Source organism: Rhipicephalus microplus, chromosome 1, assembly GCF_043290135.1.
Source record: "Rhipicephalus microplus isolate Deutch F79 chromosome 1, USDA_Rmic, whole genome shotgun sequence".
In the NCBI taxonomy this organism is placed as follows: Eukaryota; Metazoa; Arthropoda; class Arachnida; order Ixodida; family Ixodidae; genus Rhipicephalus; species Rhipicephalus microplus.
In genome coordinates, this window is record NC_134700.1 from 295,593,309 (window position 1) to 295,613,752 (window position 20,444).

At 46.4% G+C, this 20,444-nt stretch overlaps 1 protein-coding gene across 1 annotated transcript in view; it reads right to left on the reverse strand.

The window, feature by feature from the left end:
- Window positions 1-454: 454 nt before the first annotated feature.
- LOC119160149 (uncharacterized) overlaps window positions 455-20,444 on the reverse strand; it is a 57,450-nt gene continuing 37,460 nt past the window's right edge. Inside the window, exons 8-11 of the mRNA XM_037412857.2 lie at window positions 17,441-17,716; window positions 12,380-12,524; window positions 4,368-4,628; window positions 455-3,186 (exon numbers count right to left, since the gene is read on the reverse strand). Coding sequence (XP_037268754.1) covers window positions 3,038-3,186; window positions 4,368-4,628; window positions 12,380-12,524; window positions 17,441-17,716 — 831 coding nt within the window. The 3' untranslated portion in view covers window positions 455-3,037. The remainder of the gene's footprint in view (window positions 3,187-4,367; window positions 4,629-12,379; window positions 12,525-17,440; window positions 17,717-20,444) is intronic.

Below are 20,444 nucleotides of genomic sequence, written 5' to 3' on the forward strand. Positions count from 1 at the left end.
AAATAATTTCGAAAATCGTGCGAGAGCCACGTCTTCAGATAGGCCGTCGCTGCTTCATTCAGACTTGCGTCAATGTGGTGATCAAAGCATAACGCTTTGTTTGTATCCACCTGACATATGTACACGTGTGTAGCCTCTTTTCTGTTACAGCCTTCAGCTGTTTCCGCCGTCCGTTGGCGTTGATTTTACAGCGAAAGCTGCTATAAGATCAATTTTCGGCTCACGCGCAGTGCATGTTGTCCGCCGCCGCCGCCGCCACCGGTGTTTGTAACCACATAGTGCGAAATCAGAAAAAAAAAACAAAAAACTTGCGCAATGACACAGTGGGGCTTGAGCCCGGGTCCACTGGGTGCCAGTTCAATATTTCTATCACTGAGTTACGCCGGTGCTTGTAACTTGTCAAGCTTGTTTTAGGCAGGCATGACCTAGCACCAATGGCACAGTGGGGTTCGAGTTCGGGTCCGCTGGGTGCCAGCCCAATATTTTACCACTGAGCTAGACCAGTGTTCTTTTTCTTTAATGAATGAAATTATCACCAGTAAAGTGTACACAACATATTTCATCAGAAGTCAGGCAAACACTCACAAGTGTCAAGAACGGGAAGCCACTCGGGAACAGGGTCAAAAGTCTTAACAACACTGCGCACTTGAGCAGCTGCTTCTCGGAGGACAGATCTCGTCGACCGTGGTGGCTCGGCGTGTCTATTAATGATGCGACTTTTCCATAGTGAATAAAGCCCAAACAACATAAACAGGTCATAAGGAGTATTAACAGTCAGACTCTTTTTGAATGGGAGGAACCTAATACCATGAGCTGTGATAGGAAGTTCTTTTCTTAATGTTCTATTTAGAATTTATTTAGAAAAATTAAAAAATAAGCGTCACGACAATGAATGAAACAATACTCTATAGTCTCAGGTTGGTTAAAGAGCCTACAATTCCCTGTCCAGGGTACGTATTTGTCATTCAGCCACGTTTTCAATGGCAGCGTACAAGTGTGCAGTTTAAAGAAAAATGTTTTTGCTGAAGGAGATATCCACATTCTACGAACACGAAATAATACATCGTGACCAGGTGAAAGCGAATATGGCTTTCGATAAACAGGTTCAGGGAAAAGGTTATTCACAAGTGCAGCTGTTAAATTTGTTCTGTCAATAGTATACAAATACTCTAAGGTAAACCTGGCTTTCAAAAAATTGACAGTATCAACAATTTCTTTTAGGAATCCCCGCAACGGCAATTCCTTAGCAACGCTTGTTGTGACATGAATAAAAGGAAGGTGGTAACATAGGCGGTTACGAAGAACTGCTAAAAAAAAGGGGGTGGCACACATCCTTGAGGTAAAAAAATCGCAACACCAACTGTCGCACGAACAAATGCACAAGGCCGAGGCCACCCTTTTCAAGCGGAAAAAAAAGATTGTCTCTTCTCATGGGTTCCCAGGAGGAGCTCCAAATAAAGCAGGCAAATATCCTATGAAAGGCTTGAATGTGTACACGAGAGCAGTGCGACACCTGCAGAATATAAGCTTTGATACAAGGAACATATTGCACGCTTTTGCTCTGGCAAAAATTGAAAGCTCCCGTCCGTGCCATGTTGCCACCTTTCGGCGGATCGTAGTTATCGCAGCGGTCCAGTGTGGGCCACTGTTACGATAGTTATCGAGAGGCACACCAAGGTATTTCATAGGAGTCGCATTCCAATGAATATTTGCGAAGACGGAATTTTTGGGCCCACATACCTAGCCAGAATCCACTACTTTTATCAAAATGTATGCTGGCGCCAGCGTCTTCACAGAAACGTAAAGTAGTGTTGACTGCTTCTTGAAAGCTGGGTTTATCAGCGCAAAAGAAGGCAAAGTCATCTGCATAGGCTAGAACTTTAACTTCCTCAGCATCATATTGGCAGCCTCTAATGCTAGACTTTAGAAGCACACTCAAACGTAATGGTTCCAGATAAATTGCAAAAAGCAAAGGCGAGAGCGGACATCCCTGACGTACAGATGAATTTAACTTTATTATATTGAAAAGTGCGTTGTTTACAATTAGCCTAGTTGTGCACTTCTTCTAACAGAGTGAAATACCATTGTACAGTACATCACCCAACAGCAGGTGTCTTAGGAGCCGGAACAAAAAAGCATGCTGTACCTTATCAAATGCTTTTGCAAGGTCTATTTGAAGGAGGGCTACTTGGTCCATGCTACCATCAATACTATCAAGAACTGAACGTGTAATATGAATGTTTGTCTGTATAGAGCGACCACGAATTCCACCTGTTTGGTGGTCACCTACACATTTAGTAATCACTTGTTAGACCGGTGCTTGTGACTTGTTGTCAAACTTGCCTTAGGCAGGCTTGATGTCGGGAAAGCAATCACGTTAATTCTACTCATAAAACGTTTTACAACAGCGAAAAAACAACCAGTCGTCGCACAGTGCAATTAGCATAACGAGTGGGCCATCCAATGCTCCAACCCATTACAAAAGCGTGTTCTAGTTCCCCTATTAACTGTGGCGCATACACACTACAGCCATAATTCCTCATCGTCGTCAGCCACTGCGTGGACAACTGGCACAAAATTCTTTGCAATTGTTTAGTGTATCGACCACGCTTCTCATAAGAATGATAAAAAATGGCATAGCGAATGCCGGCCTACTACCCAAAAGCTTATTAATTATGCCCTAGTGGGTACCAAGCAAGTGTGCTTGCAGCAGTTACCCAATGAGTGTTCAGAAAAGTCTCTGAAAGGCCGCTCTTCTAGCTTTCGCTGCGACTGTGCTGCGCCTACCAAGCAGGCCTGGCGTTTTTTTTTGTTTTTGTGGTGTGCCGTGAATTTCTTAGCCTTTCGCTTTTTCCTCATCATTGAACGAGCAGAGTCCTTCACCTAAACCCACTGTGATGTCTCTTCTTTCCTTGGATGAAAGATAGAAACGTCGAAATAATGCTAACGTCCACTTGGTTGTGGTCTTCTGGTCTCGCATTTCCAACGGCGTGGGCCGCTCGCAAACTTTTGCAAGCGCAGCACGTGGTGGACGGATTCACGGTGTCGGGCCAGGCCGGTCGATTCGCGGCAACGAAACGAGGAGTTCGGGCAGCTTGCGACGCAGTATCTTTCCAGTATCAGTTCTTGGAATGGCGTCGGTGAAATAAACACCACCGTAGAGGTGCTTCCACGGTGAAAGACGGGCTGCGTGAAAGAGTTAAAGAAAGAAAGCGAAATATTAACTTAGTATGTATGACACATACGCAATGCCGAGCTCATGATCGCAGCTTCTCTGCAAAAAGAATACAAGCGAAACGAGCTCGGAGTGGTTGACTGTGTACACCGTCGACAACATCGGAACTCGTGGCGGCGACTCGGTGCCACCTACGGCCAGTGGCTGCAACTGTTTTCGCGCAGGCGCAGAGAACACCGTTCGCCGCGCTCTTTTATCCTGTGAATGCTTTCCACCGCGACTATTCGAAGCGCGGCAGCAGTGGTTAGCGGATGACGAAACAGCACCACTCACGCGAAACTGAGTTGTCGCCACCGGCCGACAGATGTTCCCTTTAACAGTGGTCCACTGTGTACACATACGTGCCAGCATCGTTGCAACTATGTACCGTAAAAAAATTTTGTTTAAACACCGGATATACCCTAAATTAGCAAACATTTACCACAGTTACGTCATCAAAATGTGACATGGGCCCGTGACAGTTGGCCAATACTAAGCAAGAAATAACCAATATTAACCCATGTAAAGGGACATTAGTCACCTTATCATTATGCCAAGACACGCAGATGAGGTGCTTTAGTCAGGCGTACTTACAGGAGAGTACTCGGCACGAAAGTCTACAAAGTGTCGTCCTCTTTTTTAACACATTCGTCTTTGATGGCTGTCCATAGCAATACGCAGTACTACCATTTGTTGCGACCACCAGCGGACTTGAGCGTACGGACTTTGAGCATTAACTAACACTAGCCGACAGTAACTGTAGTTCGGTCAGGATTATTCGACACCAGCTGACATTAGTTATCGTTTAGCCGAAACCAGCCAGTGCTATAGCTGATGTAAGTTAGGGAAGACGATACGAAGCTTTTGGTATCCGAGTGAACGCTATAGATCGACACTCCGTTCGCGAATCGCAGGAATGTACTCACGATAACAAAATTCCATCCGTAGTAGTGGAAGGGGAAAGGCATGGGCGGCGAGTACAGGTCACGAAAGAAAGGAGTGCACGTGCTATACCTTTGGACAGCGCTTTCAACCGACGCGTTCGCCAAGAGCCTTGCTCTTCTACGACAAATAAAGTCCGCCTAGACCTCCAAGGTGACATGACAATATGCTCCCTCACATGAAGAGATGCCAAGAACATTCTGGAACTCACCCGCCACGTGAATCTTGATTTGTTCGGCCAGCTCCTCGCCGCTGTTTTTGCTACATGGCTTCAGCACCACGATAGCGGCAGGTACCACGCCTGCTCGGGAGTGCGGAACTCCCAGCACGGCTGCTTCGGCCACGTCCGGGTGTTCCATGAGGCAGCCTTCGAGCTCGCAGGGACTCACTTTCTTGCCGTAGCAGTCCAACGTGAACTTGGCCCGGTCGATTAGATACAAGCGGCCGTCCTCGTCGTAGTAGCCGACGTCGTCTGCGTAGTTCAGGCACGCTATCTGACGGACATTTGAGAACAAGTGCCTTGAACACCAAAACTATAGTTTCTGCCATTTTGCCCAGCCGCGGTGGTCTGGTGGCTCAGGTACTCGGCTGCTGGACCGCAGGTCGCGGGATCGAATCCCGGCTGCGGCGGCTCTATTATCGATGGTGGCGAGAATGCTGTATGCCCGTGTGCTCAGATTTGGGCGCACTTTAAGGAACCCCAGGTGATCGAAATTTCCGGAGCCCTTCACTATGGCGCCCCTCATAATCATGTGGTGGTTTTGGGACGTTAAACCCCAAATATAAATCAAATCAGTGTATGTTGTTTTCAAGTTCTCGGATAGCCTGGTTTACCAGGCTTGCCCTCTTCTACTATGTACTAGACGCAACACCAACAAATATAATAAATTACAAGCACAACGGCTACACAAAACGTCTTGAACTGTTTTCCCAGATTCGGCTTCCTCACGTAACACATGAGTTCCATTTTACACTCGGAGCCGCTTGGCTGTACAAGTTTAGCCTCACCATGATCGGTTTAAGGTTCGGGCTCTACAAAAAAAAAAAGCTTGATTGATTGATTGATATGTGGGGTTTATCGTCCCAAAACCACCATATGACTATGAGAGACGCCGTAATGGCGTCTCTCATAAAAAAAAGCTAATGACTGATGTGTGCCAGTGTGACAACCGACGCATAAGGCAAGGAAGTTGCGTAAGTAAGTGATATCGAACGCATTTATAAAGCTCATGCTCACAGATCGTGCGACCAAGAACGCCCCAAATGTTTTAGCACGCTGACGTCCCAAGATCACCAGGTTGAAACAGTCTCTGCTAATCCGAAATGCAATGCTTTGCTTCGGTGCTCGGTTCTGCAGCTGTGCGATGTTTACCGACCTATATCATGCAGTGGATAAACAATAACCATTTTAACAATGACAGGGGCGTAATTATTGTACTTTTGCAGCTAATAACAGCTGCGCATGGCCAACCTCCTGTGCCCGTGGGGGCGGAGCAAGACAATTTCTCAATTGCGAAGTATTTCTTTGCGTACTGTAATCACCTTTGGTATCTATCTATCTATCTATCTATCTATCTATCTATCTATCTATCTATCTATCTATCTATCTATCTATCTATCTATCTATCTATCTATCTATCTATCTATCTATCTATCTATCTATCTATCTATCTATCTATCTATCTATCTATCTATCTGTCTGTCTGTCTGTCTGTCTGTCTGTCTGTCTGTCTGTCTGTCTGTCTGTCTGTCTGTCTGTCTGTCTTCTGTCTGTCTGTCTATCTATCTATCTATCTATCTATCTATCTATCTATCTATCTATCTATCTATCTATCTATCTATCTATCTATCTATCTATCTATCTATCTATCTATCTATCTATCTATCTGTCTGTCTATCTGTCTGTCTGTCTGTCTGTCTGTCTGTCTGTCTGTCTGTCTGTCTGTCTGTCTGTCTATCTATCTATCTATCTATCTATCTATCTATCTATCTATCTATCTATCTATCTATCTGTCTATCTGTCTCTCTGTCTCTCTGTATATCTATCTATCTGTCTATCTATCTATCTATCTGTCTGTCTGTCTGTCTGTCTGTCTGTCTGTCTGTCTGTCTGTCTGTCTGGTAAACCAAATTTAGTATGGGTGGGTGACATGGTTTGATGAATACGACTCCCTGGTCATAACATAAATGATGTCGCAATCCCGTCGCGTAAGTCTTCGAACGCTCTCCGCCAGACAGTGACACTTATACCCGTGGGCGAGTATGTGCCACTGGTATGCGGGTATGTGCCACAGGTGGTTGAAACTTGATATATGTCTAGAAACGGCGAGACTGCACATAGGTAATTCCAACGCATGAGCGTTAGGAAATTGGTGACATATGGTTACGCTCATCCAATGAATGTAAACAATAACTGTAAGGTTCAAAGCAGGAACCAAGTATTCTTGCCACGCCAGCTCTCGCAACATATTTTCAAAAAGACCTTAATGTTCGTGAAGCGTTCATTGGGGAGGAAGTGATGGCTATCCACTTTAATAAGCATTACATATGTATTCCTACGATACAGCTGTCACGTTGGGTTAGGATCAACTGTAGTTAAGCGCAGTGTGCTCAATGTCATTGACAATTTGTATCAACCAAGAAACGGCGAAACAGGGTCGCCACAGACTTTCAAGTAAAGTCGCCCAACGATGAGCAGGAAGTTGCCAAAAGTAGCCATTTTTCTTGAAATATTGTCAAAAAAGTCGCCACTGTAGATGTGTTTGTCATGCTTAGTAAAAAAATGCAGATTATGCGTAGCCCTGTACAATAACCCCCAAAATATGTTGACGTTTCTCATTGCCAGTCGCATCTCCCGGTTTACTATGAGAGTGCTTGGTGCGCCTGGTTCTCCGACTAGCCATCAGATGCACTTGGTGGCGCTAAGGCTGCATCCGTTGTGAACGGAGCACTCATGATCATCCTTCCATAGCAATCGGCTGAACACCGGAAAAACGGAAATAACTTCTTCGAAAGTACTTTGTAATCTTCACAATGCGCGCACCAGGCTTTTTGCATGACCTAGTTTACGCTAAACGTTAGCCTCACTGAAGTTATTTGCTGAAAGCCGCTCAAAGAAGCTGACAACTTAGTGTGAATGAAAAATGGGTTAATAACAAAATAAACCCTACGTAGTGAGAAGGCGCTGCAGCAGTGACAAAGTCGACAAGCTATTCAGAAAAGTGGGAGCTATGGTCGAAACACATGGCCTAACTACCGTCTAGCCACCTCAGAAGCCAAACTTTAGAGATTGAAGCACCTTGAAGAACTTAGTTTAATACCTCAGCTTCGCGGCAAGCGAAGCAATCCGCTGACTTACACTTTGCTGGTAGGTGGCTGGGGGACGCACCAGCACCTCTGTAATCTAGGTTAATTAAGAAATAGCACTGACATACTGAAGTGCGCAAAAAGTGTGACTTTTACTTGTGAGCCTAAAAGAAATAAAAATAGAAAAAATGTTCCTCACTCGTTAGGAAGGCACTGAAAATAGAATGCATAATTCAGTGGAGACGTAAGCCGAAAATCGCCGTAAATTCGCCATGTCGTCATTCCTTATTTTAGGTCACCACGAGTCTCTCAAATTCTCCAATTTGGCGAGAAATAGCCACCAGTGGGAACCCTGCATGGGCGCAAACAGACATTGGTAACTTTCGTTCGAGATCGTTAAGAATAATCAGTGCATCTTCACAAAGTGAAGAACGACGAGTGGGTGAAGCTGTAGGTGCTAAGATCCATTGTGTCTACATAAAAATCTCCGACTAGTATAAAGGACGAACGAACGGACGCATGCATGGATAGATGGATGGATGAGCACCTACACGGATGGAGAGGTGCATGGACGGATGGACAGATGGATGGTGTGGGGGACTATGTATTATGTTGTCGTATATTTGATTACACATTAAGCCGGTCGTCTACGCATATGTTTTCGTTTTTTGTTGTGCAGGTGTTCAGTTTCGGTTTGGGTTTCGTGAGGCACCATGGACGTCAACAAGGACGGCCCTAAAAAACTTCACCCGTAAAATGTAGGATTGGTAGCATCGACCCAATGAACGCGTAGGATAAATGTCATAGTCCCAGCAGAAATTAAACCCCAGCACTGTGCGTGGCAAGTATTCTACGACAGAGCCAAGGCAGGTATCGGAACCGATTTTCAATTAGACCTCAATGTCTATCATGTGATAGACCGGGGCAAAGCGCATGTCGAGAAGGACTTGACTTCTAGATTGAATCACTAACAATACAGACAAGAAAAAGCACGCTCAACCGCACGGGTGGTAATCTGCCCCCCGAACATGTTTAGATCAAGTGCTGTAGACCATTTAAACGCGGAGCTTCCACCTTTGCTGCCATTGTGAACAAGGCTCCCGTTTTGTGTGCCGGAACGTCTTTATATTTCTGTTGTGATCGGCGTTTGTGCATTTTTATTCAAAGACCGTAATGTCCGTAAAACGTCGATTGTAGTTGCAGTACTTACTATCCAATCTTATAAGCCGTGCATACGCACTTTTATCATACAGCCGTCACGTCGGGTTAACAAGAATAATAGTAAATCGCCATCCACTGAAGCTCATTTACCTAGCAGCGTCCATGGCCGCCGTCCTCGCTGGCGCTACATATCAGCTTACCGTAGGGAGCCTACATGAACGGCCGTTTTTAGGGTGATGTCAGCCTTTGACCCACTACATGCCACCGCCCGCCAAAACACAATGTTGCCAGACAGCAACGCCGCGCTGTCGCCCCATCTTGGTGCCCGCACTGCGTCTACGCCCGGTTGCGCTTAGTTCGCAATAATACGGCGTCGAACGTTGCGGTAGCGTGTTAAACGCTGCCGGTGAAGCCTTAGAATGCCTGGATGCTGCGTACCGCTCTGCACTAACCACAACAGAAAGGGGGTGCGAATGTTCCGCTTCCCAGCGAGCCCTGGCCGACGACAACTATGGCTGGCTCAAGTGAAGCGAGACGGCTGGGAGCCCACCAGTGCGTCTCGTATTTGCTCTGTGAGTACTGCGTATTTCGGTCACTGTTTTTTCCTGCGGCACACGTATATGTGTTTCGCGGTGTTCGCGAATGAGTAGATAACCGAAGTTGTCGTTGCTGCGTCCACGCATTGCGAGTAGGAAGCCCACAAACGGGACGCGTCCGCGCGTTCGTACGGAGACGCGCTCGCTAGTCTGAGCTGTTGCCACGCTTGCGTTCGTGTCAGCGTAACCTCAGTATTATGTCGCAAGTGTTTGTGTGTGGGCTGCGAATTTCTTCGTGCGCTCACTTTGAGAACTGGGTCGCTTACACGACCCTGAGAACCGCCACTGTCAAAAGCCCAGGTGTTGTGTGTTGTTACAAGGGCGGCTGGCTCCAAAATGGCGGCGCACAGAAAACTATGCTGAATTTGGTGGAAGCTGGCAACAGCGTGCCCCGTTGCTTGCTGGTTTTGGCTGAGTTTCTTGAAGGCACTTATTAAGATGTCTCCACCCTAAAAACGGCCGTTCTTGTAGGCTCCCTAGCTTACCGCTTCTGGTGTGGATGATACCCGTGTTGTTGCTGGCATCGTTACGCAACAGTAAGCATGTGACCGTTTAGCATATGTCTGTGGGCACAACATCTGCAGATGCCCCACCGTGGTGGTCTAGTGGCTAAGGTACTAGGCTGCTGACCCGCAGGTCGCGGGATCGAATCCCGGCTGTGGCGGCTGCATTTCCTATGGAGGCGGAAATGTTGTAGGCCCATGTGCTCAGGTTTGGGTGCACGTTAAAGAACCCCAGGTGGTCAAAATTTCCGGAGTCCTCCATTACGGCGTTTCTCATCATCATATGGTAGTTTTGGGACGTTAAACCCCACATATAAATGAATCAATCAATCAACGTTTGCACGTATCTTTAGCGTTATGTCGTATCGTTTCGCTCAATCAAAAATACTACACTGTCACCTCCCCTCCGCATGCTTCTCATAACACCAATTCCCTAATAGCGTGGGCCCTGCCGAATTTGTTTTTCATGTATTCTAAAAATCAAGCTGGAACAATCGCGAAAAAAAGATTGCAACCTCGTCTACAACAGTGGCGGCCCTTGCCAACGAGGAAGATTTATCGCATTCTAAAACGTCGTCGGTTTCCTTTAAATCAATGTTAAAGTTTCAGCGCGAAGGTGATGCAGTCAATGCGATAACACGAAAGTGGAGTGTTGTGCAAAGTATGGCTATAGCAGATACCTTTTTAGAATCCGCTCTCGCGTAACTCAACTAATCACTGGTTTAGGGCAATATACCTGCTCCAGACAGCGAAGCGGTTTTCACGCTCTCGGTCCTCCAAACGAGAATAGAGAGCACGGCAAGTTTACGAGCCGTCTCCCGATGCCCCTCGAGATAGCGCAAGCGCTTGGTAGCGCGCCTTTCTGGGTAAATTACCAAATGTTAAAAGTGCATAGAATGTTTGAAAGAGACTAGACAACAGAGGAAAAGAGTTCTCAGGCAAAGAACCATTCTAAGGCAAAGAGCGTTGACTTATAAGTAGTTCTATCACTTTTCCTGCCTTTTCTTTGCTCGCACCGTCCTCCCTTATATCGAAATAAAGCTAGTTGGATGTTAGCGCTCATTGCCTCAGTGGCAATCGATGTGATAACATTGATAACATTGCCCGCATCAACACTTGCCCAAGCGTCAACCCTTTCATATGAGAAATAAATGCTCGCAGTTGCCTTCCACCTCATTGAAAGACGGCTGGCATTTTTAATTCCTCTTTCCCTGAGGAGCCATATCGAATGCGGGCATCACACATTGTGCGATGTTATCGCATGCACTCTCCGTGTGCAAGAGGTGATTGACGGTTCTTTCCATGTCTGCTTCAGCGGCATTCGTCTCAATAGCGCTTACATGTTCAATCGTAGAACATATGATGAGCGGGTCGATATTATCGATTTGCAGTTTACACGGAAAGTGATAAGACGGCGATAACCCACCGAGAGTGGTAATATCCTCTTCAGCGGCTTAGACTATACGTTTTTGTAAACATTTGGCAAAAACAGAGCAAGGTACTGCAGTACACGAATTGAGCATTATACAGAGTATACACACTCAGTCAAGACATGCTTACTCTGTCATCATCATCATCATCATCATCATCATCATCATCATCATCATCAGCCTGACTACGTCCACTGCAGGACATGGCAGAGGCCTTTGTCCTGCAGTGGACGTAGTCAGGCAGATGATGATGATGACAAAGTAAGCATGTCTTGACTGAGTGTGCTACGTACGACTGCAGCCGATAAGTTTAGGGAAGTCACGATGTTAAAAACTATTAATTTTATTTTCTCGAAATGTATGTTAACAAAAACACCTTGTGCACACATTTGTAGCCTATGATTTAATAGCTTTTATGTCGAATTGGAACACGACTGATTTCAGAATAAAGAATTACAACTGATTGGTGAAACTGAAAGGCACATTTCTTTATTTTCTTTTTTTATTGTAATGCTTAGCGCCTTGAAGTTATTTTATGTAAGTTTGACTCAGCCGAAAACAGTGCATTCTAATTCGCCCCCAAAGGGGGTGTAATTAATCGCAGAAGCGTAACTAGCTGAATACTGTGCGCGTTCGTACACGAGAAGAAATCTGTGCGCAGGGCAAAGATAATAACACGAATATGTATTCAAGCGATGAAGCAAATTATGAAGACTTCCACCGTGTACAGCTTCTCCCCGGAGGGGTTCCAAGCTGTGGAGACTTTGTCTCTTTTTTATGTTTTTTTTTATTAATTTCTGTTGTTTTTTTCATCACGCCAAGTGGCGACAGCCCTCCGCTCTTAAAAATCATGAAAGGCGATGTGCCACATAAAACTGCGTGAATGCCACTACTCAATGCTAGTCCACTAAATATGGCAACAGACGGGATGCAATCATCATAAGAGAATAAATAGACAGACTAAACCAGTAATTAAGAAAAGCTTCAAGCAACCTAGAAAGAACCACGCTAAGCCTAATCTAGAAAGAACCAGATTAAACTTCGTAATTGTCTAGCTTCGTTGTTTGGCGGCGTAGTGAGAGCTTCGCCATTTTGTTTTTTTCTTCCTAATTTGCGCATGGTCTGTTTCTGTGCAATGGGCGCAACCACGTCAGCATTGGCGAAGCTTGTATTAGCGTCTCAGGGGAAACAACTCGATTATATATACGCCTAGTGAAGGCACCTTACTTGTGTGAAACCATCCCTGCGCATCCAGAGCAGCCGCAGTTTCGTCACTCATTTTGTAGTAGCCTTTCATGGTGGAAGGGGAGTGCACTAGGACTTCACCTTCTTCCATGGGTCCCAATGCTGTACCAGACTCTGTGTCAATAACCTGGCAAAAGTACAGCATCACTTAGAAGTTAAGGGGGGACGAGGGTCATAAAAAACGTTTTTTATTTATTATCTTAATGTCATACAAATTATCATGCATGCGTACCAATAAATAGAGATACCAAATCTACAAACAGAATTCAAATATCTCATTTAGAAAAAAATGTAATAACATATTTGCACATTACAATAAGGCGTTCTTTTACGGGTCATTATGGTTACTCGCAATAAAAAGTTAGTTTTCGAAACTACATGTTTCCTTTGAAAAGGTTAATCCCACAGGCCAAAGCAAACTAGATGTGAAAACGGCTGTTTCTTTGATCAGAAATAATTTTTAAACTTGGAAGGTAAAAATTAGTTTCCAGTAATTAGCTGGTATTTGTCATATAATTACAATTTTATCAAGGTTGAGAGAAAAAAAGGCTTCAGCCTGTAGTTCAAGTAATGCGGAAAAGAATGGTACCAAGTTTGTCTAGATATCTTCACAGAAACTTGCTCAAATTGTCCGTAAGGCAGGTTCACTTAATAAAAATACCGATGTCATGAAAATTATGTTTCCAGTTTCAAAACATTTGCAATTTCATATATAAAGCTTTTAAGAAAAATAAATGGTATTTTGTCATAATATAAAACTTTTCCAAAACACACTTTTCACTATGAATACCTAATATTTCAATTTTTGCAAGTCATCATTTCTTACAAGTTTGTGCTATTTTAAGACCCTCGTCCCCCCCTTAAAAATGCATGAATAGCTAGGACAATGCTACGTTCCGTAATCGGCACGCTGTTATTGCGTGTAATATTCATTCTTAGATGTATTGCATCACTTTTCATTTGGGAAGCATGGTTTTAGCGTTCTGTTTAGTATTATAGGGCGTTTAACTTTTTACATATATTAACCGTTCGCTACTGTAAGGAAATAATAAAAAGAAAACTATTTTTTTGTATTAGTAAGTTATTTTTTCAAAATGTGAATATGACAACTCTCGGCGTGAGAATACACTTGGTAAGCGAGGAAATGCCCAAAACAACAAATGCTGGTAATGACGCTACTTGGAAATTCCCGCACCAGTCGACGTGACGTTAGTTATTCTCAAGGAGGATACATAAAACTTGCTGGAGTGGAAGGGGCGCTGTGCGAGTGAAGCCAGCCGCCGCCATCTTGCCAGTGGCAAAAAGTGTGCTCAGCGCCATCGCGAGCTACTGATTTCGTCCGTTCTTGTTTCACCTTGTCGGCATGTAAAAACAAATGGTTTACAATGGTTGCCTCTTGCGTCGTTTACGGATGTGCCAACAGGTTGAAAAAAGGTTGTGGCCTCACATTACACCTGTACGTACACGAAAACGGCTTCGACATAGCCATTCCGCGCTCGTTACTAAAGGGAGCTATAGCTGACGCGATCTAAGCGCGTGCAAAACATAACAGTCCGGATTCGTTTTACAGGTTTCCTAAAGATTCCGTAACGCGGAGCCTCTGGGAGTGGGCCGTTCGCCGTGAGAAGTAGAATGCGAAAGACTGAGATCACTTCGCTCTGTGCACTTCGCGCCAGAGTGCTTTGACCACCTCTTTGACATTGAAGGGAAGCATGTGAAATGGGGTTATGAAGTGGCATTGAAGGCACTTCAACGTGAAGAAGGGTTGTGGCTCGGAAACAAACTTACGAAAGTCCACGTCCAATGGGAAAAGCAAGAAAACGAAGGTATGATATGCTGTACAACTGATCGAGTGCCTCAGTTGCCGACGCTTTGGACTTCTGCGAACAAAAGCTAAAACTTCCGATATTCAAGGGTGCCAGCACAAGATCTACGTTTATTAGAACTTTTGGTGGCCTGTTTGGCATCTTAAACTCCAGGAACCCGCTGGCAAGGTCGTACAAAGCGCCCCTTCGGCAGGGGAACGAAGCATTCTGGAAGTCTTTTTTTTTGTGGAGACTCGAGCGTACATAAACGGGCTGAGAGATCCGGCAGTGACAGAAGGACTGAAAAAAAAAAACGGATTCATTGGTTTTTGGATACGCATGGCAAGCACGGAAAGAATGTTTGACGGACTTGTCAGCCAGGGTCATCTGAAATACTTACTGACACACAAACTCAGTCAAGACTATGTCGAAAACTTCTTTGAATCAATACGTGGATGAGGCGGCCATAACAACAACCCAACAGCTTCGCAGTTTATGGCTGCATACAAGCGTCTATTGGTTCAGACGGAAGTCACGTCTTCAAGTTCTGGACACTGCAGTCCCAAGATGTTCTCTCCGTATTGAATGCAACGACTCCTGCAGCCATGGTACATCCAAGAAGCAATCTCACTGACATGCGCTAGGCCCCAGTCCTGCAGCTCGATGACCACGACAATACGCATCGCATTGACTAGCCCGAAAGCTTTTCTGCTTTTGCCGGTTAATTCCCAGGTGCCATACATAGCAGGCTTCATTGGTCGAAAGGTTGAACTGCAACTACCTGTGAAAAGTGCATAGCAGCCATGCACTTAGATGAGCTGACACCTTTAATTAAATGTAAGAGGCGACGTGGTCTTGTTTTACCGTCGCGAGATGTCATTAGCCCATGTAAAGAAGTCAACCTGGTTGTAAGAAGTCTGGTTGTAAATAAACATTTACAACCAGAATTACTTGTTTTCGTTGCTTTATAAACACATGAGTCACTTCACCCGCAGCGCGATGAAGCATTAAATTTGCAGAGCTCGGCTCTTTTCTGTCACTGGCGGATTCGCTCGGAGGATTTCAAGCTGGACGGTTGTGCCCTCGCGATCTCCGACTTCAGCGTAGCTCCCGCCGACTGGTTCGCCCTCCGCGGTCTCCTGATGCCGTGCAGCTCTCGCATTGTGGCACCCCGCCCTTGGACTGCTTCGACCGGATCCCCACTTTCCTATCTCCTTCTTTTTTCCTCTCGTTGGCTGGCGGCTTCTTCTCCGTCTATTTTCCTTCTATTCTTTTTATCCCTCCTTCCTTCTCCCTATATCTTTTATTCCCCATATCCCATTCCTCTGCTGACCTGTTGAGGTGTCCTCGTAAGGAGAGACAGTTACGGGTCGGCTCCTTTCCTTTTCTTTTCTTCTGATATAACCACTTATATATGTCACTGGCAACATGACCGCCGCATGCTCGGCGCGGCTTCACTCTCTCCCGTAGCGGCGCATAGGCGGCTTCTACTCCAGCAAGTTTTATGTATCCTCCTTGGTTATTCTATGACGGCGCCTGCTTGGGCTACGTATAGTTCTAAATCGATAAAAGTGAAATTCATTGTGCTTTGAAGGGGGTTAGAGAAGTAACATACCAAGTTCCAGGAAACCTCTTTGAACCAAAGTCGCCAAAATACCGTAAGACACTCTGAAGTCTGTGACGTCACGTGTGGATGTTTCGGCGAGAAATATAGAAGTGAAACTATTGTTTCCCCTTCTAATAATAAACCTACGATGGCGAAAATAATGACAACGATGAGGCCGCTTTTCGCGTAATTCCCTCGAAAGGAGGAGGGGTTGCAATTTTGCCATCAGTTTCATATCACCTATAGGACTAAATTGCGCTGAGACGTGCTCTCTACTAGCGCAGCAGAAGTTGCGTCTTTCCCTTTCGCCAACCTTTTCTCCTTTCCCTCTGAATGGTTCTTATGATCGTCACTAGATGACGCCAAAGGAGGCTGTTGTTTAAAGCCGCGATAGACGATTTTCCGCAGCGACGCCCGGGCGCTGCCACGTTTGATCACGTTGCCCAAGCGAACGCATTGGGCCAGTGAAGCGAGGGCGTAAGTTCCAGTAGCTGGGTTTAGAAGCCAACATGACAGCACCCATGCAGACGTAACTGCCCGCTTCGATCCAAACACAGGCGTGCTACTGATTGATTGATATGTGGGGTTTAACGTCCCAAAACCACTACATGATTATGAGAGACGCCGTAGTGGAGGGCTCCGGAAATTTCGACCACCTGGAGTTCTTTAACGTGCACCCAAATCTGAGTACACGGGCCTACAACATTTCCGCCTCCATCGGAAATGCAGCCGCGGCAGCCGGGATTCGATCCCGCTATCTGCGGGTCAGCAGCCGAGTACCTTGGCCACTAGACCACCGCGGTGGGGCTCAGGCGTGCTACTGGCCCACTGTCGTCACGCCAATAAGTAAATGGTGAAATCAGCTACCACTTCTTGTCATCTCACGCCTAGGACAAGACATCACGTATGCACCGTCTTTATTAAGGAGATTAGCTGTGTTTATTTAGCCATGTCTGATGAGCCTTGTCTCCGAAAATTCGACAAGTATGAAAAACACTGCAAAATAGCGATGCATACATTGCTCACGAAGCTACGGGACGTAAAAATAAAGCAAATAAACGGGTGCGTTGCGAACTTCCGGGTCACACATCGCAGGACGACGACATGATAAGATCGAGGTAGATGGGAACTGCACCCATTGGTGCCGCCATTTGGAGTTCTACCGTGGCCGTCTTTTTACCGTAGCCCTATGCAGCACTGCTGAACATTCGCGTCGCGTCGTCTGCTCGGTGACCCCCATAGCGTCTGTTTACTTGCGCGCGCACAGACGCTATGGGAACACTGATCAGACGATGCAAAGCGGTTGTTGAGCACTGCTGTAGAAGGCCACGGCATAATGACGGCCATGGTAAAGAGACGTCCATGGCTTTGTGGCGCCATCTTGATTTTAATGAGCAAACCTGCTGCGGGAAATCGCCTATACTGTCGTTGCACCCGCTTGAGCGTGCTGCAAGCAGCCGCCGGATCGCGCAAGCCACGCGCTCGCGTGTTCCCTTTCATAAAAATTTACAGTGCACATATTGTACTTGCCGTCTTCCGAACGTAGAAGTTACTGGACATCAGTGAAATTCGTAGATTGTCGAAATATTTGTCTCATTATCTGAGTCCCAGTTAGGAATCGCATATGTATACCTTGACCCTGGTTCCGGGCAGCGGAAACCCGACGTTGTCGAAGCAGCACTCTCCCTGTGGAGGTATGGTGAGAATGCCGCCGGTTTCAGTGGTGCCGTACGCGTTGCGCATCTCGCCCGGTTGTAAGGTGGCCCCCACTTCTCGAGCGACGGCCGTGGACAACGGCGAGCCGGCGAGCAATATGCTCCTGAGCGATGGTGGTGGACCACGGCCACTCTGCTGCACTTGCCGTGCGTAGCCCAGCGCGCGAAGAGGCGGGCTCATGAACCACGTCACCTACGCAGGAATGAAAGAGACGACTGAGAATTCGAGAAAAGAAAGAGACGCTTACAACGTGGAATGGACGACCGTTTTCAGTCATCTGCACGTGGCGTGATCCCTCAGCGGCAGCAATGGCCTGCTGTCATAACTGAATGAGAGAGCGAAAAAAAACTATCTCTTTAGAGAGGCTAGTTATGCAAACAACCCCTCGTACAGTGAAGACCTACTGGAACATTTTGGTTAAATGGCAGTGTTGCACTACCAAGCGTGTTGCTTCCCAGGGCAATTGAGCACCGCCCATTAGAAGCAAATAGGACCCCATCGTAAAATAATAAATACTCCGGGAAGTCATGCGGTGTGCAGCACGATATTGTAAATCTAACAGAATGTTCAAATGCCTTTGCCGTACAAAACCGAGGGTTGTTTCTTATATAGCCTTCTTCAAGAGGTACGATGTTCTTCGCCTACTTGCCATGCCGTTACAGCGAGTGCTGTCACCGAATAGAGATGGCGCTACGTGAGCGTCCCCACATCCTGCTCATGGCTGCTTTACTGATTGTTTTAAATCCCACTGAATACGTTTACATGCGACGCCAAAGCAGGCGCAATAACATTGTCATAAGGTCATGACGCTAAGAAGACGGCAGTCGGAGTGAAGTCTGTACACGTCGACTGTGACTTGACACCTTGGCTCGAGTGTGAAGCCGCTTGTCACATATACTATTGTCAAGACAGGAGACTTCGTGTTGGGATTGAACTGTTTATTTGGGCGAACCTGTGCCCGGTGAACGGAAAGTCCAATTACAGCAGCAGTCTCGCACAGATTGCAGTCTCGGACGGATAGCGGCGAACGGAGCGTCGGCCTTCGATCAACAACTGACAAGCGGCGAAGCGCGTCGGCGTTTATACTCTTGCCATCGAATGTTCTAGCGTTATCGCTGGCGGTGGCGTAGGTTCCAGAACGCATTTCCGATGGAGGCGGAAATGTTGTAGGCCCGTGTGCTCAGATTTGGGTGCACGTTAAAGAACCCCAGGTGGTCCAAATTTCCGGAGCCCTCCACTACGGCGTCTCTCATAATCATATAGTGGTTTTAGGACGTTAAACCCCACATATCAATCAAATCAGGTTCCAGAACAATCTGTACCGTTCGCACAGTGGGCGTGATCTTATCGAAATGATCTACTACAGTCCGGAACCTTTTCGAAAGCTGCAGGCGCGGTTTGCGCTGAGAATCGTGTGATGTTTTGGGACGATAACAGAAACTTGGGAAATGGAACGTGGCACTATGTATCGCATAAGATTTTCATGTAGGTACTAGTGAATTTTCGTCCGAACTCGGAATATGGTTTGGACGAGGTTCTTGGTGGCGAAGCAAAGCCGGGTCCGTTTCTTCGCGAGGAGGATCACCGCCGTCTTCGTGACTTTTCCCCAGAGGAAGACACCATCACCGCTGATCGTTTTACTAGTAGAACTTTATGTACACAAATATTTAGTATGCAAAAAATGGCAGCAAAAGTATGACCTCCTAGCAGCAAAGGACGCCCCGTCCTTTCCCTGGCGCTCTTTTTATCCCACCGTCCTCGTTGCCCGTGGCCCTCGTCGACACCGGGCAGGCAGTTTCGTGGAAGGAGCAGGGGAGGCAGGGTAATACCCCTGTCACATGGCCACCACAAAACTCCGTTGAACACCGTCAACGTAAATCTCCCCTAGGGGGTTCGACGGAGAAGGAGTTGTGGCACGGCAATGACAAGGTTGTAACAGTTGCCGCGAGGAGGCTCAGCTGGCGCTGTTTGATTTTCGGAAAAGTATTCTAATTTCATCACTATTGATTTTTTTGTGAATCCTCGTTATGCAGTTTTTACAAAAAAGCACCATTAGGTAGGTATGCGACTAACTAACCATTAAAAATAATTTCAAATAAAAACGCATTTGCTGAATGTATACCGATGCTGTTAGTGACGCTGGCCACATTGTGCTTTTAGTTGTTTTGTTGCCTGTGTACATGCCTGGTACGAAAGTTCTTATGCCTCCTTGCCTCGCGAGCGCACATTTTGTGTTCTTCAGCCATGAGTGACACAGCGCACGACGTGAGGAAGTGGTACAATATTGCACTGGTAATGACAGTGATCGGCTGGCGCCGGCCGGCCCGACTCGCGAGGCACGGTGTGTAGGGCATCGGTGTTGAGAGTAAGTGAACTCTGGAGGGCGTAAATATATGTAAACAAACACGCGTTGTGAATGAGTACTACAACGAAAGAACGTTTAATATTGCCAAAATGTATTATTCTTTCACTGCGGCCACTTAGTGCTCGAATTTTTTCTCTGGCTTCTAGACTGCTGGGGACGAGAGTATCTCGTTTCGCTGCGAAGGGAGATCGTTGAACTTCCTTTGCGAAATGCTCCGTTTACCTTCGTTTGTGTAAGGGTGGTCGTGTGACACCGACCGCATCTTCGTTGTCGTAAGGAAGAGGGAGTTAAACGGTCTTCACGGGTGCCCGTGTGACAGGGGTATAAGCTATGGCGCTGTTTCTCGGGAATGCGTCAGGCAAGCGAGGAAGGGGGCGCCACGCCGAGCAGGCCCTGTTTCTGGGAAGGCGTGTTATCAAGAAGGAAGGGAGCGGGGGATGTAACGCCGAGCGCTACCTCACAGTGCTCGTTCTCGTTCATTCTCAGAAATACGTAGGCAACGCTAATTCATCGTATGAGTAATTGTTGTGGCTAAAGGCCTCGCGAATCAAATAC